At 39.9% G+C, this 22743-nt stretch overlaps 1 protein-coding gene across 2 annotated transcripts in view; it reads right to left on the reverse strand.

Annotated features, from left to right (window-relative positions):
- Positions 1-22743, reverse strand: part of ATP6V1A (ATPase H+ transporting V1 subunit A) — a 69714-nt gene that overhangs the window by 3258 nt on the left and 43713 nt on the right. For both annotated transcript variants that reach the window (XM_059687809.1, XM_059687810.1), the window contains exons 9-14: positions 15134-15256; positions 14923-15037; positions 13792-13855; positions 12050-12253; positions 9404-9498; positions 1764-1935 (exon numbers count right to left, since the gene is read on the reverse strand). In XM_059687809.1, the coding sequence (XP_059543792.1) occupies positions 1764-1935; positions 9404-9498; positions 12050-12253; positions 13792-13855; positions 14923-15037; positions 15134-15256 (773 nt within the window). The remainder of the gene's footprint in view (positions 1-1763; positions 1936-9403; positions 9499-12049; positions 12254-13791; positions 13856-14922; positions 15038-15133; positions 15257-22743) is intronic.

A 22743-nucleotide genomic window follows, 5' to 3' on the forward strand; every position in this document is an offset into this window, starting at 1 on the left:
AAAAGCAATTGTGATGTTGCCCTGGCCAGTGTGGTTCAGTTGGTTGAGCATCATCCCATATACCGAAAGGTCATCGGTTCAATTCCGGATCAGGGCACATGCCCAGGTTGTGGGTTTGGTCCTGGTATGGGTGTGTACAAGAGGCAACTAATCAATGTTTCTCTCCCTCTCCCTCTTCTCTCTCTGAAAATCAATAAAAAAATATTTTTAAAAAAGCAACTGTGATATTTTGATACAATGTGCATGTAAATAAAAAAAAGATATTACCTTTAATCACACTACCAGAAATCATCACTATTATTATTACAACCATATTTTTATCTTGTTCCTATAAATATTTAATTTTTGAAAATATAATTTGAATCAAATTATATATAGAATTTCTTTGCAACCTGATTTCCTCCATTACACCATAAGCATTTCCCCATATCTTTGAATATTCTTTCAAAAGAAACATGTAATGACTTGATAATATTCTTATCATAATGCACATGCCACATTGTACTTATCCACTCTTGGATGAAATTTAAGAAGTTTAATAAACAACTCTGGACATAAATCCATATGAAAATCTGATTATTTCCTTGGATTATATGCTTTGAAGTAGAATGACAGGACTCAAGGGTATGAATATTTTAAAGTTCTTGATTCAGTGAGTGTCTACTGTACAGGTTTACTTTCAACCTTTGTGCAAACAACACTATACACACACACACACACACACAAACACACACACACATTGAGAGAATCATTCTCAATTTCTCAATAGGTGATTAAATATACTTGGATATTATAACTCAGAAATAAATATTATCCAATTGATAAAATATTTAAAAACAATCCTATACATTTGAGTTTCTACTGATAATTTCATTTAATTATCTAGTTATATCTGTGTACTTCCAAAAGAATTACAGTCCACTTAAAAGTTAAAAATATTATGTAATAGGATACTTAAGTAAACAACAGAAGTCATTTTGGATGTGCATAGGATTGGATGTGAATAGGCAGATGAGGTAAGGTAATTGCTACTCAGCAATAACTTTAGCACTAAATTGCCTGGCAGTTAAAACAAAAGAGAGCCCTCTCTGATTTGGCTCAGTGGATAGAGCAGGGGTGGGCAAACTTTTTGACTCGAGGGCCACAATGGGTTCTTAAACTGGACCGGAGGGCCGGAACAAAAGCATGGATGGAGTGTTTGTGTGAACTAATATAAATTCAAAGTAAACATCATTACATAAAAGGGTACGGTCTTTTTTTTTTTTTTTTTTTTTTTTTTTTAGTTTTATTCATTTCAAATGGGCCGGATCCGGACTGTGGGCTGTAGTTTGCCCACGGCTGGGATAGAGCATTGGACTATGGACTGAGGGATCCCAGGTTCAATTCTGGTCAAGGGCACATGCCTGGGTTGCAGGCTCGATTCCCCCATAGGGGGAATGCAGGAGGCAATCAATTATTCTCTCTCATCATTGATGTTTCTATCTCTCTCTACCTCTCCCTTCCTCTCTGATATCAATAAACATTTTTTTTTTTTAAGAAAGAGATGTATCAGCATTTATTTTAGACATGACATACTATAATTTTTAGCACCAGAATTCCTATTTGAACATAACTTTGAGATCTGCCCTGGCTTTGCATAACCTGAGCATGCGTGGAAATGATAAATGTAAGTTTTATACCCAGGTTCGGGACTCAAGTAGTTAAAAAAAAATTAAACAAACCATTTCCTACTAAAAAAACGTTACAGCAGAAACTAAATATACCTTAAATTTCATGGAGGAAAGTTTATAGAGGATCTCCCCCATGTGCTCACGGATAATGGACCATGTGATTTTATTGTCACTCTGGGCAGTGGTTTCAACAGCTCTACGGGCCATATCATAAAATGCGATCATGTTGGACAGCATCCCAACTGTCTTGTAGAATGGGCAGAACCTAGGGTAAAACAGCCAAAATAATTAACAAAACAAAATCCAAAGCAGGTTCATTCTTCATGTAAAACTTTATAAAATATGAGAGCATTAGCTTCTTTACTTAAATATGCAGATTACTTATAATTATTAGATGATATATAATGAATGAAAAAATAGTGGAAAAGACCAGTTTTTGGACAAAGATGTCTCAGAATAGGGAATGGATAGAAAATGGAGAAATACATTTTTTAATGTAAAAAGTGATGTTTATATTTTAAGAACAAGTACTACTATAATCTAATCTCTTTGAGGATTTGTTTTTGTACAATGCCGTTAAAGGAATGCCCTAAGTCAGTGATGGCGAACTTTTTGAGCTCGGCGTGTCAGCATTTTGAAAAACCCTAACTAAACTCTGGTGCCGTATCACACATAGAAATTTTTTGATATTTGCAACCATAGTAAAACAAAGGCTTATATTTTTGATATTTATTTTATATATTTAAATGCCATTTAACAAAGAAAAATCAACCAAAAAAATGAGTTCGCGTGTCACCTGACACATGTGTCATAGGTTCGCCATCACTGAGCTAAGTCGTAAAATAACTGAGTTGTAAAGATTCCCTTGTGATAGCAGGTTAAGGTATAATGAACAAGAAACAGGAAATGGCAATTTCCTAAAGTTAATAGTAAGCCCTCTTCCACATTAAGGAGTTCATTTTCATTTAACCATATCTTTTAATAATGAAGACATGCAAGCAATTATTCAACTGTATTCACATACTTTTATCCACTTTCTGACATGTTTAAACACATTTGCATACATAATTTCATGAATACTCTCTATCATGCTCCTTCCAAAGAGCTGTCCCCTTATTGAGTTATGTTTGTGTAGGTAGTTGCTAGAGCTTCTTAAGTTTCTGTGATAGATTTTTGAGTCTTACTGATTATATTGTCATATTTTCTGCTTGTCCTACATTTTGGAAATCCTATTTGTTCAGTTCCCTCTTCAGTCTTACATAAGGCCAAATATGATTTGAGGAGGGAAAAGCCAGCCTGTGGTGAATGGGCCAAATTATCAAAGTTTAAAGGAAATAAGAACTTTAAGCCATGTTATAGCAGACACAAAAGTTAAAAAAAACACACCACAAAACAAGCACTGAGCAGGACAATAATAGTTCTGTTAGGGCAGGGCACCTATTAGGAACTTTGGTAGGAAAATAAAAAGAACAGACGCTTGTGAGATAAGACAGGAAAGCAGAAATTATTTAGGAAAAGAGTAGAGGAGGCATGGGCAGTGGAAAGATATAGTGGGAAAAGTTTCTGAAGGAGGCAATGATCCCCAGGCTCTGCACATTAAGCCACAATTTAATCTAATTAAAGATGGTCTTGTTTATCTCTCTCTATAAAACTCTAATATGCAAGTAGACCGAACAACTGTGCGCTGACCACTAGGGGGCGTACATGAAACATGGCAGGCATCGGCAGCAGAGGGATAGTGGAACAGGTGAGTGGGGGCACCAGACTAAGACGGGTGTCAGTTGCTGTCATCCGGGCCAGCCGCTGGTGTTAACTGAAAATTCTTTGCTCCCGCAAGGCGGGGTCCCGCCCGGCGTTTGCACCTGCTGCCGGCGTCCGGCACCAGCCCTGATCACTTGGTGCTGTCAGCAGTACGAGCGACGGCTGCCAGCCCCAATTGCCTCTCGCACCCGCTTCTCACACCCACTGCTGGCACCGGCCCTAATAGCTCCACGCTGTCAGTGGGTGTGAGCAGGACTGGCGCTGTCAGCACATGGGAGCAGCGGTGGTGGGAGCGGGGCTGCCGGCAGACAGGGAACCAGGGGCCGTGGCGGGAGGGGCTGGGTGGGGGTGCAGAGAATGGGCCAAGACCCACCCCTATGCCCACCGCAGCCTCTCGGCCCACAATTCCTTTCAAGGTGCACAAGTTCGTGCATTGGGCCCCTAGTTTGTCATAATTGGACAAATGAACAAAATCAAGACAAGGGGACTTATTAGATGGTTAGATGTCTGCCATGAAAATAAAAGCGGTTTTTAATGTAGGCAGCTTCTTCTTCAAAACTCAATAGAGCCCTGGCTCAGTTGGTTAGAGTGTTGTCCCAATATGCTAAGGTTGCAGGTCCAACCTCTGATCAAGAATCAACCAATGAATGCATAAATAAATGGAACAAATTAATATCTCTCTCAAATCAATCAATAAATTTTTTTAAAAAATCTAAAAAAAACAAAATATCTCAATAGAAAATCCTCAAATAAAAAAGGAATAGTGGTGCTTCCAATCAATTTGGCAGTGTAGGTGAATGTGGCACACACATCCAACTACTTGAAATCTAGCTGGACAGAAGTCCTATATTCTTTATAAGGATATAAAGAAGAAGCCATGTGGACTGGTGGGAGGGATGGAGACTCCAAACAATCTGGTCCCGCACCCATGTGTCGGATGAAAATCAGAGATATTTCTGTTGCTTAGGGCCTCCCAGAGGAAAAAGGGGTCCCATCCCCATACCAGGCCCCCCAGCCCAGGGATCCAGTGCTAGGAAGAATAGTCCCCATAACTTCTGGCTATAAAAACCACTAAGGAGTGTGGCTGAGTGAGACAGAGGATTCTGGAGTCCCAGGCGGTTCCTCTTAAAGGGCCCACGCACGGACTTACTCGGACTCACCCGCACTGAGCGCCAGCACTGAGGCAGCATCATGAAAAGTCCTCCCTAGGACATACAGGGAGGCACTGAATTCTCTGTATTCACAGTGAGAGCTGGAGGGGCAGCTTTATCCGAGACATAAGTGCTGGCAGAGGCCACTGTGCCTTTGCTGAGCCCTTTCTCCACACAAAGTGGGCAGGTGGGAGCCATATCTGAGTCTCCATCAACCTGGTTGTTCACCCAACTTGATAATTCCCTGAGATGCTGCCCCATCCAACTTGCTATTTCCAGTGACTTTTACATACAAATGGCCTGGCTGGGCTCATAAAGCAAACTTAGCAAAATGGCTCAAAGGTTCACAAATTCCAAACAAGCAATCTCTAGTTTCAGCATGCTTAGCTCTAGCTAAGTGGCTCCAGGCCCGACACAAGCAGCAGTTCCTAGTTTAGCCTATCCCAAGCACCTTCAAGCTCAGCACAAATAGTAGCCATCTGCAAATCACTTTGTAGCTCCTGCCAGGTGACCCTAGGCAGGGCACAGGCAACAGCTAACCTTAGCCTGCACCTCCTGGAAGGGCCCAAAACCAACACACCCAGTGGACAGCTTCAGACCACACTGAGCACCACCAAACCACGTCCATGAGCTACACACTCCAGGGGCAAAGTCATTGAGGGCCAGATCGCTGCTGAAGCAATTCCTGCAACATGAGGTGGGCCCCTGCATAGCAGCTCCTCCACTATAACCATAGCAATTCCTTGCAGCCAATAGGCCTGGGCGTAAATCTCAACTAGTGATGTGTCAACAGCAATCAAGGCTCAACTGCAACAGAAGGATGCACATAGCCCACAAGGGGGTAGGGGGCACGGGAAGTGTACAGCTTGAGTTACTAGAGAGACCAAGCCACTGGGCCCTATAAGACACCTACTACATAGAGTCACTCTACCAGGACCAGGAGATGTAGCAGCTCTACCTAATACAGAAAAACATATACAGGGAGAGAGCCAAAATGAGGAGACAAAGAAATAGATCCCAAATAAAAGAACAGAACAAAACTCGAATAAAAGAACTAAACAAAATGGAGACAAGCAATCTACCAGATACAGAGTTCAAAAAACTGGTTATAAAGGACTTGTATGCATGCATATGAGCATAACCAATGGAAACAGATGGGGTTGGATTGGGGGTGAGGGCATGTGCTGGGGGATGGAGGCGGCCGGGGAGAGGTCAATGGGGGGGGAAAAGGAGACTTATGTAATACATTAAACAATAAAGAATTTAGGAGAAACCAAGATGGTAGCATAGGTAAACACTGGAGATTGCTGCCTCGCACAACCACTTCAAAAATACAACTAAAAGACAGAACGGACATCATCCAGAACCACAGGAAGGCTGGCTGAGTGGAAATTGTACAACTAGAAGGAAAGAGAAAAGCATACCGAGACTCAGAGGAGGTATGGTGTGGAAGTAAATACAGAGGTACAGAGGCGCATGTGGAGAGGGTTGGTGGCTGAGGACACGGTTGTCTTTTTCAATCGGGAGGGAGTCTTAAGCTCTGAGCTCCAGTTCCAGGTGAGTCTCTGGGGACCCAGACTCATATGGGAGAAACTGGACTGTCTGGCATCGGTCGGAACTTGAGGGCAGCTTTCTCTCGGGGGTGCTTGCAGCGATTGCTGGGACACTGAGAAGCAGGGCTTCTGAGGGCAGGACTGAGAGCAGCCATAACTGCTCGCTCTGCCCTGTTGATCCCCTGGGACCCCGCCCCGCCCAAGCCATGTAGGGAGGCTTTTGCATATGAAAGGCCTGGCCCTTTGCAATCCGAAAATAACCTAACAAACTGCAGCTGGGACAGACAGACGCAGAACTTCCAAGAGAAGGCCCAAGGCCCCACAGCAGCTTGCATTGCTTCACAGCTGGGCCTCATTTGGGCACCTCCAAACCCCAAACAAGGAAGGGGAATCTGCAGATCTTCTCATAGCTCCTGCTGGGTAGCCTCAGGCAGAGGCTAAACTAGCACCTCCTTAGATCCAAGAGCCAGTGTACCCAGTGGTCAGAGTGGAACCATCCAGATTACAACTCCTCAGATCCATAAGGGACACACTCAGGAGGCAGACTCAGTGAGCACCAAAGCCCCACTGAAGCAAGTCTTGCCTCATAAGGGTGTCTTCAGCACAGAAGTTCTCCCACTATAGATACAGCTTATTCTCACAGCCAATTGGCCTGGAGGACAATTCCTCCCAGTGATACCTACAACAATCAAGGCATAACTACAACACGACTGTGCACAAAGCCCAGAAAGAGGTGCACCAAGAGTGTCCACCTCAGGTAATTGGGGAGGCTGAGCCACTGGGCCCTATAGGACACCTAGCACACAAAGCCACTCTACCAACACAGGGAAGCATAAAAAATGAGGAGACAAAGAAACAGGTCACAAATGACAGAAATGGAGGAAAGCAAACTACTGGATATAGAGTTCAAAACCACACTTTTAAGGTTTTTTAAGAATTTTCTAGAAACCGCCGATAAGTGAGACCCTGGAGGATATGAAAAAAGACCAACTAGAAATTAAGCATACACTGACTGAAATAAAGAATAATATACAGCAGACAAGAGGATCCCAAGAATCAAGTCAAAGATTTGAAATACAAAGAAGCAAAAAATACCCAACCGGAAAAGCAAAAAGAAAAAAGAATCCAAGGATATGAAGGTAGTGTAAGGAACCTCTGAGACAACTTCAAGCATACCAACATCCGAATTATAGGGGTGCCAGAAGAAGAGAGAGACCAAGATACTGAAAACTTATTTGAAGAAATAATGACAGAAAACTTCCTCTACCTGGTGAAAGAAATAGACTTACAAGTCCAGGAAGTGCAGAGAACCCCAAACAAAAGGAATCCAAAGAGGACCACACCAAGACACATCATAATTAAAATGCCAAGAGCAAAAGACAAAGAGAGAATCTTAAAAGCAGCAAGAGAAAGAAACTCAGTTACCTACAAGGGAGTACCCATACGAATGTCAGCTGATTTCTCAACAGAAACTATGCAGGCCAGAAGGGAGTGGCAAGAAATATTCAAAGTGATGAATGCCAAGAACCTACAACCAAGATTACTTTACCCAGCAAAGCTATCATTCAGAATTGAAGGTCAGATAAAGAGCTTCACAGATAAGAAAAAGCTAAAGGAGTTCATCACCACCAAACCAGTATTATATGAAATGCTGAAAGGTATTCTTTAAGAAGAGGAAGAAGAAAAAGGTAAAGATAAAAATTATGAACAGCAAATACATATCTATCATCAAGTGAATCTAAAAATCAAGTGAATAAAAAATCTGATGAACAGAGTAAACTGGTGAATATAATAGAACCAGGGGCATAGAAAGGGAGTGGACTGACTATTCTTGGGGGGAAAGGAGTGTGGGGATGCAGGAAGAGACTGGACAAAAATCGTGCACCTATTGATGAGGACGGGGGGGTGGGGGGGTGAAGGCAGAGGGTGGGGTGGGAACTGGTTGGAGGAGAGCTATGGGGGTAAAAAAGAGGAACAACTGTAATAATCTGAACAATAAAGATTTAATTTTAAAAAAAAAGAAATAAAAAAGGAGAGCCCCAGCCAGTTTGGCTCAGTGGATAGAGCACCGGCCTGCAGACTGAAGGTTCCGGGTTCAATTCCAGTCAAAGGCATATGCCTGTGTTGCGGGCTCAATCCCCAGTAGGGGCTGTGCAGGAGGCAGCCGATCAATGGTTCTCTCTCATCACTGATGTTTCTATATCTCTCTCCCTTCCTTTCTGATATCAATAAAAATATATTAAAAACAAAAAAGAATTGAAGGAGAAATAAAAAGTTTTCCAGACAAGAAAAAGCTAAAGTAGTTCATTACCACCAAATCAGTATTATGACAATAAATATATATCTATCAGCAAATACTTTAAATGCAAATTGATCAAATGTTCCAATCAAAGAAGATATGGAGGCTGAGTGGATAACAAAACGAGATCCCTACATAGGCTGTCTATAAGATATTTATTTCAGATTAAAAGACACACACACACTGAAAGGAAATGGATGGAAAAAGATATTTCATAAAAATAAGAAAAAAAATCTGGGGTAGCAATATTTTAAAACAAAGGCTGTAACAAGAGACTACAAAGGACCCAGCAATTCCACTTCTAGATATTTACTGGAAGACATCCAAAACACTAAATCAAAAAGATATATACATCCATATATTCACTGTAGCATTATTTACAATAGCCACGATATGAAGCAACCTAAGTGTCCATCGAGAGATGAATGGATAAGGAAGTGGTGTATACGAACAATGGAATATGACTTAGTTATAAAAAAGAATGAAATCTTGCCATCTGCAACAACATGGCTCAACATAGAGGGTATTGTGCTGAGTGAAGTAAGTCAGACAGAGAAAGACAAATGTCGTATAATTTCACTTAGATGGGGAATCTAAAAAATAAATAAACAAACAAGTCGACCAGAAACAGACTCATAAATACAGAAAACATTTTGAAAGTTGTCAGATGAAGGGGTTTAGGGTTGTGGGTTGGGGGAAAAAGGTGAAGGAATTAAGAAGTACAAATTGGTAGTTACAGAATAGTCATGGGGATGCAATGTACGGCCTAAGAAATACAGTCAATAGTATTGTAATAACTATGTACGGTGTCAGATGGGTACTAGAATTATCAAGGAGATCACTTTGTAAGGCATATCAACAGCTAATCACTAGTTGTACACTTGAAGCTAATATAATATTGTACATCAACTATAATTAAAAAATAAAAACTATATCTATAAAAAGGAAGAAATAGCAAGGATAGGTTACCTGTCATACGGAGTATATCCATTTTGTTGTAGGAAATCATCTTTGATAAGTTTGGCTACCTCCAGAGTGATTTTATCTGTTTCTGCTAGAGAAGCCTAAAAGAGAAAAAATATGTAATTTTAGAAATTTACTTCCATAATGTGGGACCATGGTTGTAATCAATGAGCAAGCAGAAATTATCTGATCACACACAATCATCTACCATTTATAAATTCACTTCATAACTATTTTTTATTGATGTTCTTTTTTATTGTGGTAAAAAATATAATGCAAAATTTATCATCTTCACTATTTTTTAAGTGTTGTTCAGTAGTGTACAATATATTCACACTATTGTGAAACAGATTTTCAAAACATTTTTAAAAATATATTTTTGTTGATTTCAGAGAGGAAGGAAGAGTGAGAGATAGAAACATCAATGATGAAAGAGAATCATTGATCGGCTGCCTCCTGCACGCCCCTAACTGGGGATCAAGCTCGCAACCTGAGCATGTGCCCTTGACTGGAATCAAACCCGGGACCCTTCAGTCCACTGAACCAAACTAGCTAGGGCAGATTTTCATAACTTCATTTTACAAATCTGAAACTCTATATCCATTAAAGTTTACATAACAACTCTCTTTTTCCTCCTATTCCCCCCGCCACCCCTCAGTCTCTGGTAAACACCATTCTACTTTCTTTTTTCTACAAATTTCACTACTTTAGATACCTTATATAAGTGGAACCATACAGTATTTGTATTTTTGTGACAAATCCTTGCGGATAAAAAAGGGGGTATGTACATGTTCAGTGATCGAAAGTAACCTCACAGCGTGATCTGATAATAGATTTCTTTCTTTTTTTTTATATAACCACACATCAGATCCTTGAACTTTTTTTTTTTTATAGAGAGAAGGCTGAATTTATTTTTAAAAATGTATACAAGGACAATGAAAGTTGAAAGATAGTGAAACATTTTAAATGAGCTTAAAAATGCAGAAACAATTAAAAATTTACATTGGAAGTAATAAAGAACAGTCTTGATATTGGATAAAATTCAACCAGTGATATGTAGATAACTTTTTTTCAAAATCCAACATCTTTTATTGTTTAAAGTATTACATGTCTCCTTTTTTACACCGATTAATCCCCCCTGAACTTTTTCTTTTTTTAAAAAATATATTTTTATAGATTTCAGAAAGGAAGGGGGAGAGAGAGAGAGAGAGAGAGAGAGAGAGAGATCAATGATTAGAGACAACCATTGATTGGCTGCTGCCTACACGCCCCTACAGGGATGGAGCCTGCAACCTGGGCATGTGCCCTGACCAGAATCACACTGTGATCTCCTAGTTCATAGGTTGACGCTCAATCACCAAGCCACTCTGGCCAGGCAAGATTTCTAACTAGGAAGGTCATGGTGGGTCAAATCCAATCTTTCTTAGTCACAGTGCTCCTGAAAAAATGTATTTTAATAGATCCTACTTCTACCCCCTCTAATTCGGTTGGTGACAGGTACAGTCTATTTCAAGAAATAAAAGTAAATCAAGCCCTGGCTGGGTAACTCAGATGCTTGGAGCGTCATCCCATATACCAAAAGGTCAGGGCACGGACCTAGGTTGCGGGTTCAGATTGGGGTGCAACCAACCGATGTTTCTTCTTTCCCTCTCTCTCCTCCTCCTCTATATATAATCAATAAACATCTCCTCGGGTAAAAAATTAAAAAAAAAAAAAGTTTTTTCTCACCTACAATGAAACCAGGACCATGTTAAGTGCTATAAGTGACTGAAAAGAATATAAAGGCTCTAACAATTTAGTTACTTCTCTTAACTGACCACTCTGAAGTGAAAGCCCCCCCTCCCCCCCCCCCCCCTGCATGTGGGCAAGCTCTCTAAACTGCTTTGACCAAATTAATGACAGAAATCACATTATACTAGTTTTGGGGCTCTGGCTTAAGAGGCTGGTGGCTTCTACTTTCTTTCTCTTTTAATACTCACTTTGAGAGCCCTGAACATGCTACATAGAGACACAAATGCCCAGCCAACCCTTAACTATTCCAGCCATCCCAACCCCAGCACAAGACATGTGAAGGAAGAAACTTTCAAATAACTCCAGTCTGAGCCATCATATGACCACAACTGTATGTGGATCCCAAGCAAGAACACCCAACTGAGGCCATCAAACCCAAAACCATGAGTAATAAAACACTTTTAAGTCACTAAGTGTGAGAGTGATTTGCTACTCATCAATAGAAAAATCAAAGCAATAATCACTATTTTACCTTTCACAACACAAGTAGGTCTCTCAAATATCTGCCAAAATAAAGAAATAATCTATAAATGCTATTAGTTTAAAGATATTTCGTAAGTACTCATTTTGCTAAGCAGAATCTGCATATCCAGCGTACTTACAACACTCCAGTGGGGTTTTTAAAAAAATATATTTTATTGATTTTTTACAGAGAGGAAGGGAGAGAGATAGAGAGTTAGAAACATCAATGAGAGAGAAACATCGATCGGCTGCCTCCTGCACACTCCCTACTGGGGATGTGCCCGCAACCAAGGTACATGCCCTTGACCGGAATCGAACCTGGGACCCTTCAGTATGCAGGCCGACACTCTATCCACTGAGCCAAACCGGTCAGGGCTCCAGTGGGATTTTATAACTCACCTTTCCCACAAGCTGTACAATTTCTGCTAGATCTTCTTCTTCCTGCAGGATCTCCTTAGCTTTGGTCCTCAGAGGAACAAACTCTGTGAAGTGCTTGTCATAGTACTCATCCAAGGCACGCATATACTTGCTGTAGCTGATTAGCCAGTTGACAGAGGGGAAATGCTTACGTTGAGCTAGTTTCTTATCTAAGCCCCAGAACACCTGATTGAAAAACAAAACAAGCAAACTTTCAATCATTTTAAGAATAATTTCTCTTAAAAAATAAAAGTTTTAAAAAAATGTATTGAAGTATATTTTGTCTTAATATGTAATTGCATATATTTTGGGGGGGCAAATAATGTATATTTTTAGTTTAAGTATAATTGAAATAGAATAAAACTTGCAATTAAAAATTATACTCCTTTCAATTCAGGATGCATAGTACATATAAATCAAAATTTATCTGAATTTCCTTAATAGTGTATCAAATCACGTAGCAAAAAGAAAAATTTATTGTTTTGAAGATTATTATGGTGCAATATAAACAGATGAACCAGAAAATGCCCATTGAGATAGAATACACATTCCCTTTGATTAAAAAAACCTCTAAATGTTCTGGTTAAATTTAGTTCCCTATCATGAAGGGCCAATACAGTAAGACCTAACAGTTATTTTTCTGAGGCCAAACATTCATGTGTATTTTATACATCCCTAACTTGCTCCCACTTTCCCTACAATTTAAAACTCAATTTTTTAGCAAAAGTTAAGGTCTTTTGAGAGTTGTAAATTTAGCCTCTGCCATTTCCTTTAATATAATATTGACAAAAACATAAGCAAATATTTTATTTTTCCCACATGAATAATACATATACTTATGAGTACATCAACTTTTTTCCCCCCACCATAGCCCTATTTGTACACATCTTTCATTTAGGCTTCTTTAAACGGCTAAATTGGCTAGCTATCCACTAACATTTAAGCCTTGTCATTGGGAAGCATCTGCCTAGGCAGAAACTACATTTTTCCAGCTTTGCTTTTGTCTGGTTTGGCTAGCAGAATGAATGGAGTACCCGGTCTGAGCCAAAGGTTCAGAAAATAGGTGTGCCTTCTCTAGGTTCCCTTTGTGCCGGCCAGATGCAGACAATTATCAGGCTAGGAGATAGTAGAGCCACAGGATGGAAGGAGCCCTGAATTACTACCAGGAGGGGAAAAAACTGCCACTGAGTTTTTACCATTACACATTTTGGGGCTCATTTGTTTCCACATCTAAAGTTATTCTAACTCGCCCTGGTCAGTGTGGCTCATTTGGTTGGAGCATCGCCATGTACACCAAAGGTGTCAGGTTTGATTCCCAGTCAGGGCAACCAATTAATGCTTATCTCTCACATCGATGTTTCTCTCTCCCTACCCCTCTCTAAAATCAATTAAAAAATACTTTAAAGTTGCTTTAAAATACTTTAAAATTACTCTAACTTAAAGGTTGGTATTACTCTAACGCTAATAAATTTTGCTACTTCGGATACATTTCCCACTTATAGATATTATTTGTTATAAACCCCAGGTAAAGAGCTAAGAAGGAACAGACAGCATTGAGGCTTTCAGTGATAAGAATGTTCATAAAACACTAAAATAGACCACCATCGTCTACTCTTTAGTGACTATATTAAATACTTCATGATTATTTGGATAACATTAGAACACCCCATGGAGGTGGAGGGTGGTGCCAAGCTCGGAAGTTAACTATACTAGAAAAGATATACCTGAACAATACCGAGAGTAGCAGATGTAACTGGATCAGAAAAATCACCACCAGGTGGAGAAACTCTAAATTTAAAAGAAAAAATATAGTCATTAGGGATGCTTATGAAAAATAACTTGTATATGAAAGTCAATTTTAATGTAAATGGATTTTTAATATAAATAACTTTAGTAATGACCTTTGGAAAGAAAATTTTACATAAAAATCTTAAATAGAAACCAGAACAAATAGGAATAATTAAATACCTGCTAGTATGAGAAATGAGACAGATATTTATTACAAGCAGTTTCATTATTCAAATCACACAGATGAAGCAGGAATGAAAGACAAGCTCTGAGAACAAAGTGTGCTTTAAATAGTGATCATGAATCTGCACTTGGTTTTTATCATAATACTAGTGGCCCGGTGCACGATTCGTGCACATTGAAAGGAAATTAATTGGGAGAAAGATTCATGTGGTGATTACATTACTGAAAAAACTTACATGTTAAAATAGTATATATAATATAGTATCATAAAATTAAAACACACTTGTGATTGATGCCAGTGAGAGCTTTATATGTATTACGCATGCGGGAGTCAACGTTTATTTTTAAATTGCTAGTGCGCATCATATGTTCCGGACAGCCAGTTGGTTGGATGGTCAATGAATAAATCGCACTGTGGTTCACGTTGAATGTCAACAAAAACAACCAAATTCACAATTGACAATGACAGATCAAAACACGTGTGTGATTGGCGCCAGTGAGAGCTTTACATGTATCGCGCATGTGCAAGTCAACATTTATTTTTAAATTGCCAGTGTGTGTCATATGTACCATCTGGTTGTCGGTCAGACCGTCTGTCACTTAGCCTTTTATATATATAATCTTACCTTAACATGTCTATAATTTTCTAAGTTGTTCCTAGGATATTGTGACTTAAATGTAATAATCAGCCAAGTCACATTTGTAGAACCAGAACATAAAGAAATGACCTAGAGAGCTCGCTGGATGACTTTGATGTGCAACTTTGGTAAGAATCACTGCTCCCAGAGGCTAAGTTTCTCTTCAAGATAAATGATCCTATTAAAATAAATAAATAATAAATGACCCTTTTTCTCCTTTGAAAAGTAAATAGTTTAGGTACTTACGCTCCTACAATGCTGACACTCCCTTCTCTTTCAGGATTTCCAAGACATTTCACCCTGCCTGCTCGCTCATAGAAAGAGGCCAGACGGGCACCAAGATATGCAGGATATCCACTATCTGAAAAATGAAAAAACAATTTAAAAAGAAAGGTACTAGGGCAATCCCCGAAAACCTATCAGTTTTGCTTACATAATAAGTGATACACAGACTTACCTGCAGGCATTTCAGCTAAGCGGCCAGAGATTTCTCTAAGGGCCTCAGCCCATCTAGAGGTGGAGTCAGCCATCATACTGACGTTATAGCCCATGTCACGGAAATATTCTGACAATGTAATTCCTAAATTGGGAAGAATACTATAAGTTATAATGCTATAATGTATAATCCTGACTTTTTCACCCTTGAGAAAACTTTAAAGCAAGAAGTACATGAGACAATCTGCTGTTTACCAAAATCTATTCTTCTTCTTCTGGACACACAGATGAATTATATTTCCTATAACCTCCTTTGCATTTAGATATGGCCGTGTAAACTGACTTGTAGCTAATCAAAGTAATGTGCTTCACTGCCAGGCAAGCCACATCTTCCTTCTGGCTTACTGAGAGGGAGCGAGCTCCCAGGAGCTCTGGAGGGCCTGGGCTGAAATGAAAGAGTTCTTTTCAGTCTGGGTCCCAGCCCAGAATGACAGAGTAAAGAGTCCCCTAACCACTTTAAATAAATATCTATTATTATTGAGTAATTGTATTAAGGTGTATTTGTTGCCACAGCCTAGTCTACCTTAATATGATATACATTCTAAAGGGTTGAAATAGGCTTTTTCTCCCTTCTTTTCCCTATTATTATAATTAAGTTTGAAATTAATTTCCAATATAGTTTTTGCATATGTGTCACATATATACGCACCAAAAAACCCTCAACCAATTAGCTTGTTTGGTTATTTTTCAAAAGTAGCATATATTATTAACATGAGTAATATCTTAATTATCCAGATCATTCTGCTATGCAGAACAAGTCCTGTCCTCTAAAATCATACATATAGTAAACCCCTTTGAAGAAGGTAATCTATAAGAAGAAGTGCTGGATTCTAGTTTCTGTTCTGTCATTGACCTTAGCTAAGTAACTTCATTTCCCAGTGTGGTTTCCTAATACGTTAAAATAATAAAGCTCTTGCCCTATCTACCTATATGCATGAGATTAAATGACACATATAAATGCCCTCTAAGAATTACAAAGAACTATGTAACTCTAAGCTATTAGAAATTTACAGTTGTTGCTACATTATAAGACTCTCGAAATCTATGGCTCCAGTTCCTTTATTTTACTAGTAAAGAAACAGAGGCTTATAGTAGGTAAAACAAAATAGTTGTTGGAAAATTCAGCACTTAACTATTTATCATAGTACTTATTTCAGAATAAAAAGTACCGATTTCCAAGGCTTCTAAAAAATGGTTCCATGAAAAAAAGTCTTTAAGAAATATTATCACTATTAAGGGTTAAAAAACACAATAATTATTTCATGTTTCAATCTGATGATAGGACCAGATCCGCTTTTATACAAGCACAGCTATGTTTTTAAGTTTCCCTGATGACATTCACTAACAATTGTGTGTATATATTGGAAAGACTTGGTAGAAGAGACATATACACAAGTAAGCCTCAAAGAAGTTTCACAGACCTAAAGATTGGTGCCTACAATAGGGGAAAAAACAAAACCCCCAGACAAAACTAAAATATGAACAAACTGGGAAAACATTTGCAACTCACGACATATAAAAGACTAATTTCAAAGAGCTTTTACAAATCAGTAGGAAAAACAACTACTATCCAAAACTGAGTTCCTTGGACCCAATTATGGCAGTTTTCAAATGATTAATATACATAGGAAAGACGATATATAGCTCAGTTAAGAAAAACAGACTAAATAGGCATCTAATAAAGCAAGAATTGTAATATGTTAATTGATAATTCTAGGTGTTGGGTGTTCATTGTAACATTCTTTCAACTTTTCTTTATGTTTATTAACTACTAGAGGCCTTGGTGCACGAAATTCATGCATGGGTAGGGTCCCTAGGCCTGGCTAGTGATCAGGGCCGATCTGTGGGGTGACTAGCGATCAGGGAGGGGGGGTGTGAGGGGAGGCCCGCTGGCACCCACTTTGGCCAGCCTGCCACCACCTGCTTGCCGGCCCCGCTCTCTGCTGCTAGTCACCTCCCTCTGAGGGGCAACCGGCAGGGCAATCGGGGGTGCCCCCACTGGCACCCGCCTTGGCTGGCCTGGGGCCTGCATGCTGGGGGCAGCTCCTGCGTTGAGCATCAGCCCCCTGGTAGTCAGTGCACATCACAGCAACCGGTCATTCCACTGGTCATTCTGCTGTTCAGTCAATTTGAACATTAGGCTTTTATTATATGGGACTAGAGGCCCAGTGAACAAAATTCATGCATGGAGGGAGGGTGTCCCTCAGTCCAGCCTCCAATATGGGACCCCTTGGGGGATGTCTGACTGCTGGTTTAGGCCCAATCCCACAGTCAGACATCCCTCTCACATCTAGGACTGCTGGCTCCTAACCACTCGCCTGCCTGCCTGCCTGATTGCCCCTAACCGCTTCTGCCTGCCAGCCTGATCGCCCCCTAACCGCTCTGCTGCTAGCCCAATTGATGCCTAACTGCTCCCCTGTCAGCCCGAATGCCCCAACTGCCCTCCCCTGCCGGCCTGGTCACCCCCAACTGCCCTCCCCTGCCGACCATCTTGTGATGACATGGGGGCGGCCATCTTATGATTACGTGAGGGCATTGCAAGGGCCATCTACACTTTTATTAGTATAGATTACAAGAAAACATTGAAAAAACTAGCATTGGTGAGGATGTGGAGAAATACAACTCTTGTTTGTTGTTACTCCTTTTGAAAGGTTACCAGAATCCAAGTTACCAGAATCCAAAATCTGCACTAACAGTTGTATTTTTAGCAATTTTGCTCCTAAGAATTTACCTTATAAAAATGTACCAAAAATGTACACACAAAACATGCAAAGAAACAGTGTAAAAAATATGTACAAGAATGTTTTAGTGAGAGCATGTAAAATCTTACTTCCTGGCATTATCATCACTTTGGCTCAAATAACGAAAAAAAAAATATTTTAGTGATGCGAACTTTGCTCATACAACTTAACAAAAGGAAGATAAACAATCCAATCAAAAAATGGGCAACGGACCTAAATAGATACTTTTTGAAAGAAGACATAAGGAAGGCCAAGAGACATATGAAAACATGATCAAAGTCCACTAATCATCTGAGAGGTACAATGAGGTACCATCTTACATCCGTCAGAATGGCAATCATCAACAAATCAACAAACGACAAGTGCTGCTGAGGATGCGGAGGAAAAGGAACCCTCATACACTGCTGGTGGGAATGCAGACTGGTGCAGCCAATGTGGAGAACAGTATGGAGTTTCCCCAAAAAACAAAAAATAGAACTCCCATTTGACCCAGTGATCCCACTTCAAAGAATATATCCCAAAAAACTAGAAACACCAATCAGAAAGGATATATGCACCCCTATATTCATAGCAGCACAATTCACCATAGCTAAGATTTGGAAACAGCCTAAGTGCCCATCAGCAGATGAGTGGATTGGAAAACTGTGGTATATCTACACAATGGAATACTATGCTGCAGTAAAAAAGAAGGAATTCTTACCATTTGCAACAGCATGGATGGACCTGGAGAGCATTATGCTAAGCAAAATAAGCCAGTCAGAGAAAGATAAATATCACATGATTTCACTTATTTGTAGAATATAAACTGATGAACAAAAACAGATCCAGAGACAGAAAAGCATCAATCAGACTATCAAACCTAAGAGGGAAGGTAGGGGAGGGTGGAGGTAAGGGGGAGAGATCAACCAAAGGACTTGTATGCATGCATATAAGCCTAACCAATGGACACAGACATCAGGGGGGTGAGGGCACGAGTGGGGGGTGGGGTAGCATTGGGGGGATAAAGACAATGTGCAATACCTTAATCAATAAAGAAAAAATACCGCCCTAACCGGTTTCGCTCAGTGGATAGAGCGTCAGTCTGCAAACCCAAGGGTCTCAGGTTCAATTCCGGTCAAGAGCATGTACCTTGGTTGCGGGCACAACCCCAGTAGGGAGTGTGCAGGAGGCAGCTGATCGATGTTTCTCTCTCATTGATGTTTCCACCTCTCTATCCCTCCCTCTTCCTCTCTGTAAAAAATCAATAAAATATATTTAAAAAATAAATAAAAATAAAAATCATCATTCTCCCCTTAAAAAAAATAAAATAAAATAAAGAGAAGATGGCGACATAGGTAAACACCGGAGTTTGCTGCCTCGCACAACCACTTCAAAAATACAACTAAAAGACAGAACGGACATCATCCAGAACCACAGGAAGGCTGGCTGAGTGGAAATTCTACAACTAGAAGAAAAGAGAAAAGCATACCGAGACTCAGAGGAGGCACAGTGTGGAAGTAAAATACTAAGGTACAGAGGCGCATGCGGAGCGGGCTGGCGGCTGAGGGCATGGTTGTCTTTTTCAATCGGGAGGGAGTCCCAGGCTCTGAGCTCCAGTTCTGAGTGAATCTCTGGGGACCCAGACTCAAATAGGAGAAGCGGGACTGTCTGGCATCGGTCGGAACTCGAGGGCAGCTTTCTCTCGGAGGTGCTTGCAGCAATTGCCAGGACACTGAGAAAGCGGGGCCTCTGAGGGAAGCCATAACTGCTAGCCCCGCCTATTGATCCCATGGGACCCACCCTGCCCAAGCCCTGCACAGAGGCTTTTGCTGGATAGCCTCAGGCAGAGGCTAGATTAGCACCTCCCTAGAGATCCAGGAGACATTGTGCCCAGTGGTCAGAGTGGGACCATCCAGTGTGCAGCTCCTTGGATCCATAAAGGACACACTCAGGGGGCAGACTCAGTGAGCACCAAAGCCCCATTGAAGTAAGTCTTGCCCCAGAGGGGTGTCTCCAGCAAAGAAGTTCTCCCACTGCAGACACAGCTGATTCTCACAGCCAACTGGCCTGGAGGTCAATCCCTCCCAGTGTTACCTACAACAATCAAGGCTTAGCTACAACAAGACTGTGCACAAACCCCACAAAGGGGTGCACCAAAAGTGTCCTCCTCAGGTAATTGGGGAGGCTAAACCACTGGGCCCCAGAAGACACTTAGCAAAGAGAAAAACGTTATCAACACAAGGAAGCATAAAAAATGCGGAGACAAAGAAACAGGACACAAATGACAGAAATGGAGGAAAGCAAACGACTGGATACAGAGTTCAAAACCACACTTTTAAGGTTTTTCAAGAACTTTCTAGAAGCCGCCGATAAATTTAGTAAGACCCTTCAAAAGACTGGTAAGACCGCCGATAAATGTAGTGAGATCCTCAAGAAATCTAGTCAGACCCTCGAGGTTATGATAAAGGACCAACTGGAAATTAAGCATACACTGACTGAAATGGAGGATATTATACAGACTCCCAACAGCAGACTGAGGATCCCAAGAATCAAGTCAAAGATTTGAAATACTAAGAAGCAAAAAACACCCAACTGGAAAAGCAAAATGAAAAAAGAATCCAAAAATACGAAGATAGTGTAAGGAGCCTCTCGGACAGCTTCAAGCATACCAACATCAGAATTATAGGGGTGCCAGAAGAAGAGAGAGACCAAGATACTGAAAACCTATTTGAAGAAATAATGACAGAAAACTTCCCCTACCTGGTGAAAGAAATAGACTTACAAGTCCAGGAAGTGCAGAGAACCCCAAACAAAAGGAATCCAAAGAGGACCACACCAAGACACATCATAATTAAAATGCCAAGAGCAAAAGACAAAGAGAGAATCTTAAAAGCAGCAAGAGAAAGAAACTCAGTTACCTACAAGGGAGCACCCATACAACTGTCAGCTGATTTCTCAACAGAAACTATGCAGGCCAGAAGGGAGTGGCAAGAAATATTCAAAGTGATGAATGCCAAGAACCTACAACCAAGATTACTTTACCCAGCAAAGCTATCATTCAGAATTGAAGGTCAGATAAAGAGCTTCACAGATAAGAAAAAGCTAAAGGAGTTCATCACCACCAAACCAGTATTATATGAAATGCTGAAAGGTATCCTTTAAGAGGAAGAAGAAGAAAAAGGTAAAGATACAAATTATGAACAACAAATACACATCTATCAACAAGTGAATCTAAAAATCAAGTGAATAGATAATCTGATGAACAGAATGAAATGGTGATTTTAATAGAATCAGGGGCATAGAAAGGGAATGGTCTGACTATTCTTTGGGGGGAAAGGGGTGTGGGGGATGCGGGAAGAGACTGGACAAAAATCGTACACCTATGGGTGAGGACAGTGGGTGGGGAGTGAGGGCGGAGGGTGGGGTGGGAACTGGGTGGAGGGGAGTTATGGGGGGAAAAAAGAGGAACAAATGTAATAATCTTAACAATGAAGATTTAATAAAAAATAAAAGAAAGAAAGAAAAAAACCAATAACCCAAGAGTCCACCAAAAGGATGCTGGTTAAATAAATTCTGATATATCCATACAAAGGTATACTATGTAGCCATTTATAGATTTACTGTCTTAAAATAATAGATGAATGTCATTTTCTCCTTCTCCGCATAAAAATAATCACTAAACAAGGAGAATAAGAAATACTATAACACAACTTCATCATCAAAAATTAGGGGCCATATTTAGCTCCACAACAAAATAATGTGAAAGCCATCTAAATGAGATTTAAAAAAACAACAAAACAAATAAGGGTGTGGGAAGACAAAAATAATTTACCTGAGGCTGCACATCTCAGATCAAGCTTCTGCAAGCTAGGAGACACCTCTTGAGGGACAAAACCAATAACTGTTTGGGACACTGCAAAAGGGATTCAAGGGTAGTAGCAGGAGTTCCTTGGACCCAATTATGGCATCAAGGAGAAGGAAGATGGGGACAAAAATAAAACACAGCTAGGCACTCCTACTTTTCAGTAAGTAAAAGATGGGTATGAAGCAGGGTGGAGGAGAAAGAAATCTTGTGACTTTGCAGCTGCAAACTGTATTGGCAAGAGAGGAAAAGAGAAAAATGACTTACTGATACCATTCCATGCTATAACAAAGTTCACAGATTACCATGAAGAATTCCTGCTACTCTAGACCATAGCTAAAACCACCCCTCCCATCTCCTGCAAAGAAAAATAATAGTATTAACAAACATCAGTATAAGAACAAAAACAACAAATATAGAAGAAAATAGAAGAGCAAAATACAATGATGGCAAAGGAACAGATGAAAACTCTAATTAATTAAAGAAAATCATAATTCATCCTACTGCAAAGTAAAATCTCAAGGAATATACAGTAAGATCAGAAAAGATGTTTCATGAACCAGCAGAACTTAACAAGGAGCTGGAAGAAAATGAAGGTTTCATTAGAAGCAACATAAAAAGTAAACACCATAGAACTTATGAACAAAAGGCTAAATAAAAAGGGTTAGAGGAAATGATGCATATGGAAATAGATAAAGGCGATTCAGTGTATCTACTCTGAAGAAGATAACCATAATAGAAGAGAAAAAGTTTCAGAAACAACACTTGAAATTTTTCCAAAATAAAAAACATATTCATAGATGCTAGAATAAGAATTGTCAAGGAAAGAAATATGATCCAAAAATTTTATACTCAGTCAAACTATTGTTAAAATATAAAGGCAAGAGTAAAAACCAAACTTATAAAGAAAAAATTCAGGAAATATAGTTTCCATAGCCTTTCTTGAAGAAACTTCCAAAAATTTTAGCCAACCACAAAACAAATAGAGAA

Source organism: Myotis daubentonii, chromosome 3 (genome assembly GCF_963259705.1).
Source record: "Myotis daubentonii chromosome 3, mMyoDau2.1, whole genome shotgun sequence".
In the NCBI taxonomy this organism is placed as follows: Eukaryota; Metazoa; Chordata; class Mammalia; order Chiroptera; family Vespertilionidae; genus Myotis; species Myotis daubentonii.